This window comes from Sipha flava, unplaced genomic scaffold (assembly GCF_003268045.1).
Source record: "Sipha flava isolate LNK unplaced genomic scaffold, YSA_version1 71_pilon_pilon, whole genome shotgun sequence".
Classification (NCBI taxonomy): domain Eukaryota; kingdom Metazoa; phylum Arthropoda; class Insecta; order Hemiptera; family Aphididae; genus Sipha; species Sipha flava.
In genome coordinates, this window is record NW_020273611.1 from 1,978,720 (window position 1) to 1,996,855 (window position 18,136).

General features: G+C 30.1%; 2 protein-coding genes across 3 annotated transcripts in view; one reads left to right on the plus strand and one right to left on the minus strand.

Moving 5' to 3' along the window:
* Positions 1-682: 682 nt before the first annotated feature.
* Positions 683-10,051, minus strand: LOC112692212. Its single transcript, XM_025566814.1, has 12 exons — positions 9,679-10,051; positions 7,137-7,388; positions 6,489-6,599; positions 5,809-6,400; positions 5,462-5,613; positions 5,235-5,399; positions 4,737-5,150; positions 3,749-4,073; positions 2,641-3,212; positions 1,976-2,161; positions 1,436-1,906; positions 683-1,174 (listed from the first exon to the last, which is right to left on the minus strand). The coding sequence occupies exons 1-12, from the start codon at positions 9,700-9,702 to the stop codon at positions 728-730; spliced, it is 3,711 nt and encodes a 1,236-aa protein (XP_025422599.1). The 5' UTR covers positions 9,703-10,051; the 3' UTR covers positions 683-727.
* A 4,818-nt stretch (positions 10,052-14,869) lies between these two features.
* Positions 14,870-18,136, plus strand: part of LOC112692209 — a 53,803-nt gene continuing 50,536 nt past the window's right edge. For both annotated transcript variants that reach the window (XM_025566810.1, XM_025566809.1), the window contains exon 1: positions 14,870-15,338. The gene's annotated coding sequence lies outside the window, so the exon portion shown is untranslated. The remainder of the gene's footprint in view (positions 15,339-18,136) is intronic.

The following is an 18,136-nucleotide window of genomic DNA, read 5'->3' on the forward strand; positions in this document are numbered from 1 at the left end:
CAACATTATTTTGCATTAATATTGTAAATATAATACATTAAGTTCCTAAAGTAAATAAAATTCTAATATAAACGAGTTGACATATTATGATATTTCAACTATACAAGGCCTTACAATAAGAAAAAAATATAATCAAAATAACACATTTATAGTTATAATAAATGTTTTTAAATAAATTATAATTAAACTAATGATAATTGAATTCTAAGAAGAAAACATTAAAATATTTAGAGTAACCATATTTATTTTAACGGCATTATTTATTTAAAAATAATCATATTAAAATATATTTAGACACTACAGTAAAAATATAATAAAAATAATTATATTGTCAAATATAATTCATGATTAAGTATAATGAAAAAAAAATTTTTTTTGTATTCTTAATTTAACAAAATGAAGAAAATACTATGAATGAATAATAATTGTAATAATAATTATAAAAATCATATCTCTCAAGAAAAAATATTTTTCTGTTATATTTTTCATACTATCCTTTTGATAAATAAAAATTAAAATAAAAATATATATAAAAAATTACTAGCTCAAAACTATTTTTCATTATGCATGATGATTATAAAAATAACTGTAATTGTAGTTCAACATAAACATAATAATAGCTTTAACATAAAATTTACGTTAGGTTTAGGTATAATAATTATCTTAATAATATTCTTATTATGTAACAAGGGACAAAACAATATAAAATTCACTGCATATATATTTATCATTCAAAGAATTTCTTTTTTTTATAGCTGTTTTTGCTATTAGATGTTATAGGCCATGCACCAATTCTCTGTGGGTCTTGAAGTCGACTCTGCTGTTCTTCAATTTTTTTTTGTTTTTGATTTATTTTTAATTGATTAGCTTTGGAAATTTTAATTTGTTCACGATAATCGCTGATAGCTCGTACTGCTGCATTCACCGTATCACACCATTCTTGCCGCTCATCTGCAGTATCAGCACCCAAAAGCACTGGGTCATCAACATTGGGTTTCATGCCATTACAATAATTATCATTGTACAAAATCAATCGTAAAGTATTAGGACGAGCACATAAATCACTGTTAGCCGGGGCAGCAGGGATAGGATTTTGCAATTGTCCCAAAGTGGCAACAGTATTTTCAATTGTAGATGGTGGCAAACATTGACCAAGATTGATAACACCTAATGGCTGTATAACATTAAAATAAAATATTAATAATTATTAAAAATGTTTATTGATGTTTATTAATTTGTGTATTATTATTATTGTGTATGATAATATATGTATTAATTTTGTAACCATTGATTAGAATTTGTTTAATAAAATTAAGTGAGTTTTAAAACAAAAACTAATTCAAAAGCATATGTATAAACATATTTCCAAATTAAAAACTAAAACTACTAAAAAAAGCTTTTTTATAATAATTCAATTAAATATTAATTAACATACCTCTTGTTGTTGTTCAGCATGCTCAGGATACTTCCAATATTGCAGTGCGATAGTTTTTTGTTTAAACGTATCATTAATATCATTGTCATTAGCTTCAGATTGTTCCAATTCATCTATGATTTTCACACTGAACCAAAGACGACGCCATGAAGAAATACCTCCATTGTAGGCAGACTGTTGCCACTGCCGACCTCGTTCAAACATAGCACTTGTTTTGAGTTCATGATCATCGAACAGTGTTAAAAATCCTTCTGTACATTTACACTCTGATGGTAAAGTCAATTGTTTTCTTGTCATAACTGAAGCATTATTACTGCTTGAAGACTTGCTGCCTAAATTCATACCATCTTCATCATCTTTGCAGATATATTTTTCACCTTCTTCAAGAAGACGCATACGTATACGAACTGTTTCTTCCATCGATGATGTTGCTGCTCTAGAAGAGCTAGGGACACTACCAGATTGATGGACCTATAAAAAACAGTAATAAAAAATGAATACACTAATTAATAAATAAATATAGTAAATTCTAAAACAAACCTTGTTTAATGTAAACTGCTGGCGGTTCACCTGCCCATCAGAAAACACAAAATAACCAAGTTGACGGAATACAGTATTTCGCACAGCCATTGATCCACTTGGAGATTCTATATTTGCAGCAGTAGTAGTGACATGGTGTTTTTTAGATTCCTTGATTGGTGTTGTAACAGTTGACCACAATTTATCCTGTCAGGAAATAATCAAATAAGTTACACTTATTAAATTCACATGTTTAAAAAAATATTTGTATTTCTACTTCACAGACAAAAAATGTGATTAACTTTGTATTCATATTTCAATGTTAGATATACATAAAAATTATAAAAATTGGATCAAAATATTATTATATTTTGATTAACGCAAGGATAATTATTTTGTATATTATGAGATATAATTTTCAAAACATCACCGAATAGGATATACACAACATATATACAATCAATGTTATCATTAAATTCATTACTAAAAATATATGTGCTGATTTTATAATAAATAATAAAACAAATTATGTTTAAAAAAGTATTTATAAATATACAATTGTAAATTAAATGATTATCATAAATGAATAAAATAGTATTGTTATGTGATGTCTGATATAGTTAATAATATTATGTAATAGACTCCTATTGTTATATACTGTATATTTACTAATTAACTGTACTAACCAACACGCTTTTGCTATTTTCTTGGTAATCATTTTCTTTAATATTTCTACCATTATGATAATTAAGTCCTCCAGTTTCCGTTGAGGAAAGACCGTACAGCTCAATGGTTATTTTCCAACCCTCTTCATCCAAGCCGTGAACCATAACTGGCTTATTAGTTATGAAGTCTACATATCCATGACCAATTTCATCATCACCATGACGAGTGATAATGTCTGCAGAAAATCGTCGAACTGATTCTTCGACCACATCAACAGGTTGTGTGACAGCTGTCATAGTTGGCCTTTGTACTGTAGCTGCAGCACGTATAGCACACACAAAATACCTGTATCCTCCAGACCATCTAGTCATGTTTTCTATTCTTTCATTAGTATTACACTTTTTATTTTTGTAATTTCCACCACTGGTTAAAGCCATCAATATAGGAACGCGAAGGCTCTCAATAACCAATGTTTTACCGTCACCTCGATTTTCCAGATTTTTAACATTTTTTCTTCCAATGCTACCTGGTACTAAAGTGCGTTCGACATGTAGACGTTGAGCTTCTCTAACTGCATCTGTTCGTCTCAAACCTATAATTATAAAAATGTACTGGTAAAATAGACCAACATAAGATACGTCTTTTTATAATATAAAATTAAATTATATAGAAAATGGCATATTTTATAAAATGTCAATAATAAATAAATATTAAATAGTATGGACTATCGAGTGAGTTTTTTTCTAAATAAATGGTACAATGCAGCCCAAGTTATCAAAAATCATTAATTTAATTTATCTTTGATCAAAACTGATTTAATTTTGAATTGTTGGTGTTTAAATAATTTTGATACACAATTTATTATTAATTTTTTTTTACACTATTTAAAAATCAACATTTAAATAGAAATAAATCTAAAAAAAATTAATTAATGTTATTAATATTAAATTAGTTCTTTTAAGAAATATAAAAAAAAAATCATACAAGTATTATATTACATACGTTTCTAAAAATATTATAATAATTATAATCATAATTAATAAGAAATTAGTACTAACATATAAAATGAAAATTACTTCTTTTTATAGTTATTGAAATCATATATTGTTTCTAATATTAGTAACTTACCCGCTAATAATAAAATTCGCTCGGTGTGCACATACTCATACTCAAATTTACTATCCACCGTTGGCCGTTGTCCGATTGCATTCCTAGATGAGTAGCAGAAGTTTAGAGCTTGGGTGGCTTGCTCAATAATACGGTCTTGTTGTGGTACTTCTACTTGTTCCAAGTGTCTTGCTCTTGATTCAGCCATTTCCATTTCTTCCTCATTGTCTTCTTCTTCGTTGTCATCTTCACTATTTTCATTCTTCGAATTTGCTTCATCCAGCTCTTTCAATCGTTTCCAGAGCAACACAGATCTTACACCTTCTTTATTTTCAGTATCTCGACCCTGTTGCAAAAAAAAAAAATTATATATTAATAATGAATTAACACATTCAAAACGAATGCATAAATTATGTATACACACTAAAGAGATTAGTGAGCTCAAAACTAACAGAAATATTTTTAATATTTGTTCATTAATCAGCAATATATAAGTTCTAGATACACAGCAAAAAAATAAATATGTCAGTTTTGGAATGTCCGTCCCCTAATTGGTTTATAATGGTTTATTGTTTATTCTTAATTTTATCAATTATATATATATATATAAACTGTATCAAAAGTATATACATATAAAATATATTCGTGATATAAATTTTCTATCATGCAATTTGTAATAGCATTTGTTAAAATTAAGAACAATCGACTAAGTATATTAAATTAATTTTTTAGCAATATATAGATATAATTAAGAGAATACTACCGATTTGCCTCAACTATTATTGAACACTTAATCGTTTTAGAAAAATAGAATAACTAAAATCAAAATAAATTAATGCAATCTTAGGAATACCAACCAAAAAATTCAGAAAATAAACCCTAAAACAAATATTTTGAAAATCTAATATTGTAGTATAAATTGAAATTTAAAAATATTATTAACTATTTACTCAGACATGCTGTACAGAATACCCAGATCTACTAAAATCAATTATTTTAATAAATATACCTTGCCAGATGTGCAACCTAATCGAAGCTGTTGTTGTTGTTTGCGATATGTGCTAATTGTATGTACAAGTGATGGCTGCACACAGCTATTACTACTGCTGCTGCTGCTGGGTTTATCATTATCAGATAAATTTACATCAGAATGACAATTTTCTTGTTCAACAAGATGTGGAATATATTTATCAATGAGCTGTAGTCCTCTCTGATTTAATGGCTCATTGGTCTGCAAATTTGCAACCCCATTGGCTGTATTTGGACCAAACGAACGAGAAAAATTATCATTATGAGAATGATATGTGAAACTTGTACAAGTTTGCGACAAAGGGCTGTCAGCAGCATGACTTGACAGTAATGATTCAGAATGGTTTGCTATGCCAGAAGTGGTGGTAATAACTCCTGATGCAGATATGCTTTCCTGAAAATAATACAATTAAATATACTTAATAACACATGTTATGCATTTCCACTCATAAAAGACAAATATAACTGTCATAATTACCTCATCACTACTATCTTGTTTTTCAGCCATATTATTAGCATCTACCTTTTTTGATTCACACCGAGGACGTTTCGCATTAAGATTATCAAGATCTTCAGGATCTCCAGCATCAAATTCAGAGGAAGCAGTAGAAACATTTAAAGTATTGACACCATTGCTTCGTCTCTATACTCAAGATTAAAAAAATTATTTAGATATTCTATACAGAATAAAAATAGGAATATTACCTTGCAACCAGTTAACTGATTTTCCAATGAATCTTTAGGTACATTAATTTCACTCATATCATTATCTTCAATCAATGATAAGTCCGGATATAAGCCACCAGAAGGTGAAGGTGGCATGATCCGTACATGTCCCACCGACATAGCTATACGATCTGTAAAATAAGTATTATTTAATTAAATACCTTACTTTAAATAGTATGATGAGCAACTTAAAAAAAAATGTATTGGTTTATATTGTACTTTATAAATATATTTATCACTGTTTTAAAGATATTAACAAAAACATGCAGAATAATAATTAGAGCTAGATTACTTTAATTTTTTTTTTTTTATTAATAGTGTATTACCTGCTGGTGAAATTATATTTGTATTGATGGGACTGCTAGTAGCTGGTACTGAAGTGGTCTTGTTATCATGGGAAATTTGATCGTCGTTTAATTCTTCAATTAATTTTTTTTTTAATAACACATTTTTTATACATGGCGGAGTCCAAGTCGATCGTTGCTGTGATACAAAATCACCAGATGTGGCAACCATAGCAGGACTAGCTCGTGGTCTTGATCCACGTCTAGATGGAGGAGTTGATTCACTGCTTGGAATAGGACGTGGTGGAGTTTTCACATCTTCAGAATCATTTGATACTTCATTTGTTGTAGTATTAGTTATTTTAGGTGTTGTTTTGGTTAATGATATGGTGACAGTAGTAGTAGTAACAGGTTTTTTATCTGGTTTTTGATTACTAGCAATATTTTTTTCAAATAATGCTCGTCGTTGAGCTACTGTTAAATTTGTAGTTGAAATATTAGCTAAATCTTTATTCGGCAGGGGCTTAATAATAGAAGATTGTGGACGATGGCAAATTTGATCCAATTTACTTGAATTTATTTTTGGTTTTATGGGCTGATGATGTTCTTCGTTAATTGATTCATTTTTCTTTATCTACAAATAAAAATTACAATTTTACAATTTTATAACCAACATATAATGATTACAATAGTAAAAACAAATAATATTCTATGTATATTACTAATTTATCCTCCATAGATTTTATTTCAGTAACTGCAGTTTTGTCAATGGAATTCACATTCATAAGTTTTTGAACGGATTGTTGTGGACCATGGTTAATACTCATATCAATCTAAAAAAACCAAAATGATTTTTTCTTAACATGTTAAACCATGCAATAAATTGAATATACAAATTGCATTTTTAAAACATGATTGTAAAAGTTTTGAATTATTAAAAATTAAACATCTTCATTTTTTTTTCTAATATTTTCAAATGGCAATTTTATATTAACCAAAAAGTCAAAATGAGCGAAGTACAGATAATAGTTTAACTATAAATTTGTATAAAACAGAAGGAATTAATTGATTCATTTATATATAAAAAAGAAATAAATGTAATTATTTAAATCTGACAATTATTTAAAATAACTAAGATTGAATACATATAATTTATTAATCAGATTCATATGCTTAGTAAATGTATTTAATTAACATTATTATATTTAATAAAATAGTCTATAGTTATTACAAATTTCTTAAATATATCTCTATTAATAACATTATAAAAAAATATAAATGTCACTTCTACTTCAAAATATTTTCACTTCATGTACCTTTTTATAATTAAAAATAATAATAATAATATATATAAATTGTATCATAATTACTGTAGGAGTAAATTCATTATTAATAGGTTTTGGATCATGAGGTTTCACTTCATCTTCTAACCACTGGCCTACACGACTAGCTAGTTCAGCAAGACGAGCACGTCGATCAGAGCGTAAAGGTGGAGTTTTTGATTGATGTATTGGTGGCAAGATTTCTTTATCTGTTGAAGGCGGAACATCTGTTGAAGGCAGAGTATCTACTGAAGTCTCCTGTAATAAGGCTTTTCGCCTGTTGGTTCTTTCAATCATGCGCTAAAATACAAATAACAAGAATTAAAATATATAGATGTATAAAGTGTGATAACTAAGGTTTGGATTTGAAGAAAAAAAGCAGTTTTTTTTAATAATAATAATAGAAAAATAATTTTTAAATTAAAATGTGTTTCATTTAATATCAAAAACAATGAATGTATTTTTTTTTTTTGTCTTTTGTACTTATAAATATCTTTTTTGTGTGTAATTTTTAATAGATTTAATAATTTTTTACACAGCTTAGGTATCATCAGTACAAATCGATAAGAGCTTGTAAAGACAGTGCATTGTCGATGTTATGTTTTAAATTATTAGTAATCTTAAATTAGATAATTATTTATGTATGAAGTATTCCCCAATAACTTCGGTGGATGTCAAAAAACCAATTCTCTAGGTACAAAATATTTTAAGCCTAAACCTTCAATGTTTTACTGAAGATAGCTTATCTAAGAATATGATAGAGAATTTTTTTTCAATACTAACTAGATAGTTAATTTAATTTCAAAATAATTTTTTTTAATTGTTTTTTTATATAAATTAAATGCTTTCTTTTGTTGATAATATTACCTTCAAATCTGAACCCTAGTGATAACTAGTTGCGATACTTAATCTGATGTATATTATATATAAATATATACTTGTGTTGGCATGAATATGATCAAAGAACAAACGCAGGATTTAAAGAATTATTTAATAAATCTGATTAAGTAGATATTCTAAAAAGCTGAAGATTTAGTTGAGCAGGACAAATATGGAGAACAGCAAATTATATAATAGTAAACAAGGTCACAATTTAGAAATCAGATAAAATTAGACTAAGAGGACGACCAAGACAGCGGTAGTGTGACCATGTTAAAGAAGATCTGATGCTCCTAAGAATCACGGATGAAGAAAGGTTGAATAGATCGAATAGAAAAATATGACAAGGCATAGTGGGAAAGACGATGAGTCTAAATGGCCCCAAATAAATAAATAAATACATGTGTTTGGCATGTATTACCTATTATTTAAGGTCAAATATGATTAAGTACTTTTAATATGTAAAACTATACATAAGTTATTAGTTTAAATATAAAGAAAAAATTGTTACAAAAACAATCATTAGTTTATGGCAAAATAGATTTTGTCATGGTTTTGCTATACTTGAATAATTAAAGAACAATTAAATAATATTTGTCTAAAATATGGATATACAAAACAACATTACAATCACAAAATTCAGTAATTGCACACAATTTACTAATTTAATGTTATATATTATACACTGAAATTTACTTTTAAATTAATATGTTGTTAGACAAATGGAAAAATGCAAAGAAAAACGCGACAGTACTAATATATATTTTTTATAAATTTTAAAATATGCAATTAATTCTTATTTATGATAAATTATTAAACAATTGATAATTTTATACTTATAAAACTCCGATCAAATAACTCATATAATTCCGAGTATAATTTCTTAAAGTTACCTATTTAATAATTGAATAAAATATTTTCCCTATTCACAGATTACTACTAAACATATTTAAAAAAAATATTATGATCTTTTTAAATACATTATATTACTGACTATTGATAAACTGGTAATACAATGATAAGAACTTATTATTAACTTTTTTAAAAGTATAAAATTTAATGTTGAATTGAAATTTAGAAAATTATTAGCAAACATTTAATTTTATGTAATCATATCTGAAGAGTCAACAGGTTACTTGTGCTCTAAGAATAAAGTATTGAATAAAATTGTTTTTTAACACTAATATTATACATTTAATTGGTGGTATCAAGTACTATTATGTGTTTTTAATTTCTTTTAGAACTCATTTGTTTACATTTTAAATGCATCACTTTAAATTTTATAGTTCATAAATTTAACAACTTCAGTAATAAGCAATTATGAGATTAATTGCCAACACCGGATAAGATATAAGTACTAGATAATGGGCTGCACAAGCCCACCCCAAATGTAAGAGAAATGGAAACCTGTCCTGAAAGCAAATCGTAACAGGTGCGGTCACAATTTTAAGAAAAATGAACCGACTAAGTGCGGAGTCCAAAACGGAATAACTCTATGCCATAAAACAATAGTCACCGCATTAAATTAAGGTTCGATAAAATACGTCGATGGTCAAACAATTGGGTATAAATTATAGGTATCTAGTAGTTACGGGCGAAAACCATGTTGTCGATGGTCGATCGAAATGATGAGCGCGAGCATTGCAGAGTACAGTTGAAACGTCGCTCCGTGATGATGTAATAGTACGATAATCACAACGGTCATATTTACCTTTGCGAATTCGTCGAAGTCCATTGTAACAGCGACGGTTGATCGACTCGAGAAGTTCACCCTCGAGTTCACCGAAATATCAGCGGCGGCGGCAGTAGAACCAAACCGTTGACCGGGCGCAGCGGTCGATTACGCGAAATGGTTTTGTTTGAACGTGGAAAACAATGTCGCGGAAACGCGTAGAGACAGTCTCAGTCAACACTGGGAATTCGAGCGGGAACTCGGGTGCACACAAAAGAATCGTACGTGCGCGTAAGAGTCGGCGTTGACAACACGGGTGACGGCGATAGCAGTGGAAAGAGATCGTTACGTTTGAAATGTTATCGGCGGCGTGGGATGGCGGGGGTACGATGGTGCAGGCGCGGTGGAGGGGCGGACACGGCGCAGCCGCCGACTACAACGGTCGTTTTTGTAACGGTCGTCGCCCGCGCCTCCGTGGAGGTTCTGCGGCGTTACGTGGAGGTGGATCCGACGTCTTCGAATTACGCGGCGACGACGCTGCGCCGGCGAACTCGGTTCCTCCTCGAATCGCGTTCGTACGTTCGACGAAAACGGCCGACAATTTTGAGCCCGAAATTTTTCGTTTTCAAATTTTTTTCGCAGTTCAGTGCTGTCGCGTTATGTTTTGATTTGATTTTTTTTCATAACGAGTTTTGCCGACTGCTATGGATACCAAAACATAACACTACCTACTGTTTCATTGATAGCACTGAGTAAAGTGTACCGTCCGTTGTTTGACAACACGTTACGAATCTCGAAATAAAAATACGAACATAATATCTAATTGTTTTGAACGCGAAAAATAAATTAATATTATCAACACTCGGTGCTCACGACCTACTAATATAGATTTAATTAACTCGCTTGCTGATCAATAATATTGTTAAAATTCTAAATATTATACCGATTAAAAACTAATAAATAGGGCCCGGAGTTGTATGTAAACGAATACACTTTAACAATTCATCAACAATAATTTTGATTTCAAATGTTGACGTTCCGTAATGGTTAGATTTTATTTTTTTCATATTTTCACAATTATAATAATAATAACGATCATTATGATTCTATCGTTATCTATTAAAATAGTAATACTTATTACGTCTGTACAAATACGTACTGTTGATCGTAAATTACTCATAATGTACATTGATAAGCTATCGGCGAATGACGAAAAATATTGAATTTTCTAGTGGTAAATTTACCTATATATATTAACTCGGGGTACACGACTTTAAGCAGCTACTATGGGCAATTTTTCAATGAGATAAAATGTTATTACCGTTTTGAACCAAAACGAATCGAAGTGTATTGAAAACGTTCGTTGTTTATTTCATAATAAAGAATTGAAAAAATAGTTCGCCGTTAATACATCAAACTTTAAATGTCTTATGAATACAATAAGAAAACTAAAGAAGTCGAATTTTACTTTAAGAGATAGTTTATTTCTCATATAAAATATTAAAAATAAGTTCGAAGAAGAAGGGTCAGGTATAAATTTCATTCGATCCGAACATGCAAATGTTTTGTTAAAAATTCATTGATATATTGATATATAATGATGAATTAACGGAATGTGACAAAAACGAACAATTGTCAGTTGAAGATTTTCTTAGTTTTGAATATGCACCAATTGTGGGTAGTGACGTGGAAAGGGTTTTAAAATACAAAAGTTTGCTTCGAAATAATCGTAGAAGTTACAATTAGCTTATATATATTTTTACTCGAAAACGAGAAGTTTGATAATTGTAAAAAAAATAATTTTGCATATTTTAACATATTTTTGTATTTTTTTTTTTTATTTATATTGCATACAATATTTTAGTTATATATTATATTTCATTACCATAGTGAACTTAGTGATCTTAGCTCTTACTACTTACCATCAATAGTTAGATTATTTTATAATTAAGTGAAAATTTAAAATTTATTTACAAATCAATAGTTAGTTAAATCTTGTTTATATTAGCACTTTTAAAAATATCGAATATTTCATATAAATATTTATTATATAATTTGTACTAGACTACTGTTGTAGGAAAATATAAGTTTATGATTATAATTATTATTAATAGGTATGATAAAAAATATTTAAAACCTAATAAGATTTTTTTTTAATTTCATTTTAATCTAATTTTCAGTGATAATTAAAAACATATTATGATTAAATTTACTATTCATCCATTTATAATTAATTTTTTTAAGTTATAAAATAATAATAATAGTTATAAATTGTAAGATTATCTCATATTTTTATTAAATGTTTATAATTTTAATAAAGAACTAAACAAAGTTATAGACAATTGATACAAGTATGAGGTAATCGTTAATATTAATCATTATTTTGTTTGTATACACAAATTAGACGTATAATTGTACTAGTTATAAAATATAGTATGTTATAAAACTGCATAAGAATGACTCATGCCAAAGGTGGATAAAGTAATTGGTTTTAATGTTTTAGAACTGTATTCATATTATTTAAATATTTAAATTTATCAGTTTAATTTATAATACGGTTTTAAAAAATTATCCTAGCGATAAAAAAATCGTTAATTTAGGTATAAAAAAATATTATAAACATTTATAAAAATAATCGGTTTTGGATTAAATTTGAATAATAGTTAATCATAAACTTTTAATTTTTTACGATTGTACATTTTTTTTTTGTACTTTCATAAATTTATATTTTCATTTTATTTAACAAAAATTTGATCATCAAATGACAAATTAAAAATATTGTTAATATATTTCGATAATTTGTATTTCTAGTATGAAATGATAAAATATCAAATTATTATTTGTATTATACATTGTAAAGATTTTTGTTCTATTCTATATTGTTTTTTAAATTTTTAAATACATTTTAAATTTTTGTATGATTTTCTAATATAAATTACAATTTTATTACATCACTTCATTAGTACTTGTTATTTTATTTATTAATTAATAGCCATTAATAAAATAAAATATATTCTTTGTGTTTTATTTTGTTTTTTATGTTTTTTCGTTATTAAATATTTAACAGCATATCATAATTTGATAATTAAAATGTTTATTATATTACCATTGTATAATAGTATTAAAGCTAATATTACAATTGTTTGTACTGAGTGAGGTATATGCTTTGAAAAATAAATGATAAAATGTAGCTTTTCATAAACAATTCTGTGAACTATGGTAGGTACTTAAATTTCATTAATATTATCAACTATCAAATATCATTTTATCATTAACCTATTACACAATAAAATAAGATTAAAAATTAATAAATAGTAAATTATATTTTAAGAATCATATAACATAAAATGTAGTCCTTTGTTACTAAAAAAAAGTCATACAAAGTCAAAATTAATTAATAATTAATGGTATAATTGTACAGTACCCACAATATATATGCAGACTTAAAAATGCAGAAGATTGTTTTAATTTTGAAACTTATGATAAGGAAGATTGATTTCGAGTATAATATTATTATTTTCAAATACATAAATTGTTTACTTATTATTATTGTTGCTGTACGCTTCAGAATATCTACTCTGTCTTTTTAAATGTATACTACCAGTATATAGTATATATATTGCCTGTAATAAATCATATAGCAGAATCTCACTGTTTATTCACAATGTTTAATTGCACAGAATCATTGACGGATTTATAAACTCAAATAGAATCGGAATTTAATGGGAATCTTAACAAATTTGAGCGTAATAAGAAAAAAACATTTTTTAGTTTCTAATAAAATATATTAAACTTAAATTAAAATTGATTAGTAACAGCTTGATGACTATTATTGTTATAGCTTAAATTTGGGACTTCGCGTTTGAAAAAAGTAATCAAATTGGTTTATTTTCATCGCATTTAAATTGTATGTTTTATATAATTAGTAAATATCAAAATAACGAAGTAGATTCAACGTAAAAACATTAAAATGTCCAATAATAACATTACTGTAATTGTAACATATTAGCGGTGGTTATGTGGGTAGTGACCACCGTCCGACATTTTTGTCGAATGAATAACTATGATTTTTTTTTCCAGTAACAATAGCAGTTGCTATTTCATATCATCACAAGATTTATTGTTCATTTGCTGTTTAAATCGGATATAGTTACTAATACAATAATATTATAATGAATAATCGATTACGTGATCAATATCGAAAATTTAAAAGTAGTGTAGAAAAACGAAAACATAAAATTATTAAAGAACGTCAACATGAACTTCAAAAAATCTCTCTTTTCAATTTTTTTAAAAAATACCAAAATTATACTATAGCCAAGGGTGGTAGAATTGATAGTCAGATAAATGCAAACTTCCAATTGAATGATAGTGAGGATTTTAATGTTGAAAATGTAGAAGTACAATTCAGTTAAAGTAAAAATTTATGATTTATAGATGGATAAATAAAAAAACATGTTATTTAAGTATAGGTAATGTAAAATTATTTTATTTTCTTTACCAAGATTATTATATTTAAAAGACTACCCCTTAGTTTTAACTATAATTAGTGACCTCACTAAAGTCCTAACAAATTGTTTGTGTGATAAAAGTTATAGATGTCCTTATCTGGTTATATCGTAGGTAGAAATAATGACTAAAAGGCGGTACAAATATTTTCGTCCTGGGTCTCGCAAATAATATACAACTGGTAAACTGATCCATAAACATGATCATCGAAGTTTGTTTGATTGTAATTATTTGCCTAAATATTGATCAATATCTGCGGAACGGTATTTAATAAATCCTAGATAGGGCTTTGGAAGAAAAACGTCACAATAACAGTACTGTTAAGTTGAGAAGTGTCCGACGAACAGAAAGGGGGGAAAATGTAAAAGTAAAATAACGACGACAGACCCCGGACGTGCGAGAACAACGTTCGAAGGCGGGATTTCGATCGGGGACGAGGTGCGGGTATGCACATGCAGAGACTGCGGGCGGAGGGCGGACTCACCGAAAGGGTCTCGTCCCGGGCGAACGCTTCGAGTCCCCGGGCCCGGTGACGAGACATCGCCGCAGATGCACTGGTGCGGGCGAGAAAAAAAACGGCACCGGCACGCGTCGTACGTGATACCTCGGTTATCATAAATCGTTATCGGTGTAACACTGATAACGTCGTCGGTGTCCGTGCGTCGCTAACCGTCTCTCCGGCACGGCACCACCACCGTCGGATACGAGCACGTTATCACGTCGGCGTATCGTCGGTATCGCTAATCGACCCACCCACCCGCTATCATCGGTCGGTCGGGCCGCAGTACCGTCGGCGTCGATAACGCGGCGCTGATCACGATTACTGTGCTTGGTCGGTGTTGCGTTGCGGCGGCTGCTTTGGTTCACAGGATCGCGACGGTGGCCATCGACGTGTACTACTGGTTCTTCTCCGCGCACCTTCTGCTGTGCGGCTTCTGCGGGCTGTGCTGCGTCGTCCGGTGCCTCGCCCACTCACGACGGTACGCTTCCGACGGCCACCAGCGGCTGCGGGACTTGCGCGGCTACCGTCACCGCCGCCGCGATCGTTCGGGTTCACCGGACCCGCTGCGACGAGTCGCGGTCGTCTGAGACGCGGCGAACGGCGACAACGACAACAACGGCGGTAAAGTTGGACCGCCGACGGACGGACGCGGAAATTTCCGCAAAAGGTTTCGACTCCTGTTTTAACGGTGAGTGGAATTTTATGTTTTTATACGTAAGTCACGCGGTGTTCGCTCATACGTTCTGGTGCGGGCGGCAGACTCCGGCGACGGATTGTCTATGGTATTTGTTCCGTAACGCGGACCCTTGGTTATGGTCGACCGAAGGGACGTCGCGTAAAGCCATACACGATCGGGTTCGCCGGAGTTGTCAGACTGCATAGTTTTTCCGGAACGCGCATGTGATAAGTACACGTAGTTTTCGGGGACTGTACAGACGGTCGGAAAATAATCGAAAAACCATTCTTTTGTCCCGTGCAGTCATAACTGTACAGGTGAACCGGAGCGTGTGTGAAATCGCGTCGCCGCGATCGGGGAAAACAGTGCAGGTTAAATTGCGCAGTCCGACCTCTCCGGCAAACCGGACCGTGTACGGCAAGCTTAACGGTGCACCGTAGCGGTCGGTGTCGCAGCGCGAGAACCATCGTCCCGGCACGGCCCTAGATACCGGATCCGCTGGTCGGCGCGAAAAATGTACCGTGCGCTGGTGCAAGCCTAGCGGTTGCCGGACACACCGACCTGGGCAACGTACGGGTCGTAACCGCTCGGCGTCCTCTGCGGTTGCTAACCACCGATTGGACCCGATCAATGTTTAGGGCGCGTTTGGCTTACCGTTCGCTTTGGTTTGACCTGTCGAACGTCATTATCGGGCATTCGGTGGGTACAGCGTTTGGCTATTGGTCACCAATTACGAGATTTTCGATTAGAAACTTTGACACGACGGACGGATACAGATAAATTAACCCGCGTCGATCCACAATTAAAATTAATCCGTTTATGAACGATAGTAGTAAGTCCAAAACAAAGTGTTGACATGCTCCAGTACTCGACGTGGTGTTGATGACGTATTCTATTCTTACATATTTGTGAACAATTCGAGAAGAATAATTCTGCCAACATTTTGGGTGTATTTTGAATTTTCTCATAAAAAATAGTTGACGTAAATCTTACCAATCATTTTATTTTACTGTAGGATATGTTCACCAGTTAAATCTTCCTATTATTGGTAGAGAAAAAATTGCACCTTACATTTTAGTATTTAAGTTGGGATCGGAGGTAGGCTTTTCTGTTTAAAACCACTTTTGGAGCTGATGTGATCCTGTGCTGTACACTTTTTTCTTAAGTATCAAAACTCTTGAGTGATTTGCGTACATTAAGTACTTAACTCTATTAAATAAATTAAATAATGATTGTCAATAAATAAAAATATGTCCAAAGTCCTAACCAAAGAAAGAAAATTAGTTCCCGAGTTCAAACATTTTTAAATTTTTATAATCGAATCACAAGTATCTAAATGTTTGCTAGGCTTATAGTTTATTATCCGGACTCTTATAGTTAGTGACTTACAGTTACCGACGTTACTGTTTATTAATAAATGATTATGTTTATATGATATTGTCATTGTATTGCAGGATCGTCGTTCATAAATCGCCGTCGCTGACGACCATGTAGATTACACAATACACATTTGTTTTACATATGATACGCAATGTAACTAAAAAGTTGCCTATTCAAATCCCTTAAAATGTACATAGTTATGAGGATATTGATTTTCAAGTTTCAGGCAATATCATATTTAAGTCTTGGTAGCTTCTAATTTAATTTGATATTATATAGATCCACTGTATTAAAAAATATGAGATACAAGAATAGGTGACTATTGTTCTTATATGTTTGAAATTAATGTACCATTGGTTAAATTTAGGAAATAGATATAATTATATTTTTTGTGTGAAATATTTCATATCATTGATTATGGATAGTACTCTCCATAATCAATGGTCATATTTATCACTCAATCAATTCTGTGTTATGGTAGAGATATCAAAAATTGTCAGTTTGAAAAAACCAATATTTTATAGTTTATACATATTATGCTTGTTTTATATTCAATAAGATATGTTGTATAATTTGTTAATTTATTTAAGCCTTTATTAGTTGTTGATCATGCAAATACATTCATAGGCGGACCCAGAGTTTTACATTTGAGTGTGCCCTGTCCTTTTTTAGTTATTTTTTAAAAATGTAAGGGGGATGCTATAAACATGTATGTGTAGACCGTGTTATGATTTAAAATCTAAAACTAAAGGCTTCGTTAATGATGTAAAATAACGATTGGTAAAAAATATACGTAATTATTATTTCAGACTTATTCTGATCACTTACAGTATCAAGGGCGTATTTGAGTTGAGGCCAGGGGGGCGAAACTAATTTTTCTTCAATACAAACTTAAAAATAATTTACAGTTCATTACAGTGGCATACCCAGGGGGGGGATTCGGGTCAAAACCCCCATTGAAATTTCTGCATACTCAATGGTTTAATAGTAAATAGTGTACAATGTATTTTAATTTCTTATTATCTTCAAATTTTATAGATTATATAATATACATATAATGTATAAACCATGTTAAATTTATACTGTTTTTTTTAATATAAATAATTAGTACAATGAGATAGTATATAACTATAAAAGTAGTAAGCAAGTCTCTTTATTCCTATTTGAAAAATATGTATTTCTATGTAAATAATATATACGTATGTTACCTATACCATAATTGCAAATCGATAACATGACTAAATATTAATTTGGTGAATAATTTTTGTATTATGTTTTTTTTTAATTTTATCTAACTTTTTAGCCATTTTTTTCAATTATTCCATTTTAAAATAATTTATATTTCATAATTAACAATGAGCTTTGTTGAATTCCTTATAATTTAAGGTACTGCAAGGTACTATAAGATATAATACTGGTATAATACGGTA

Coding starts and splice junctions, on each gene's coding strand:
- LOC112692212 (XM_025566814.1), bottom strand. CDS start 9,702: ATGGACTTCGACGAATTCGCAAAG. Junction 5,400..5,461: donor ATCAGTTAACTGGTTGCAAG/GTAATATTCCTA, acceptor TCTTGAGTATAG/AGACGAAGCAATGGTGTCAA. Junction 1,175..1,435: donor ATGCTGAACAACAACAAGAG/GTATGTTAATTA, acceptor AATGTTATACAG/CCATTAGGTGTTATCAATCT.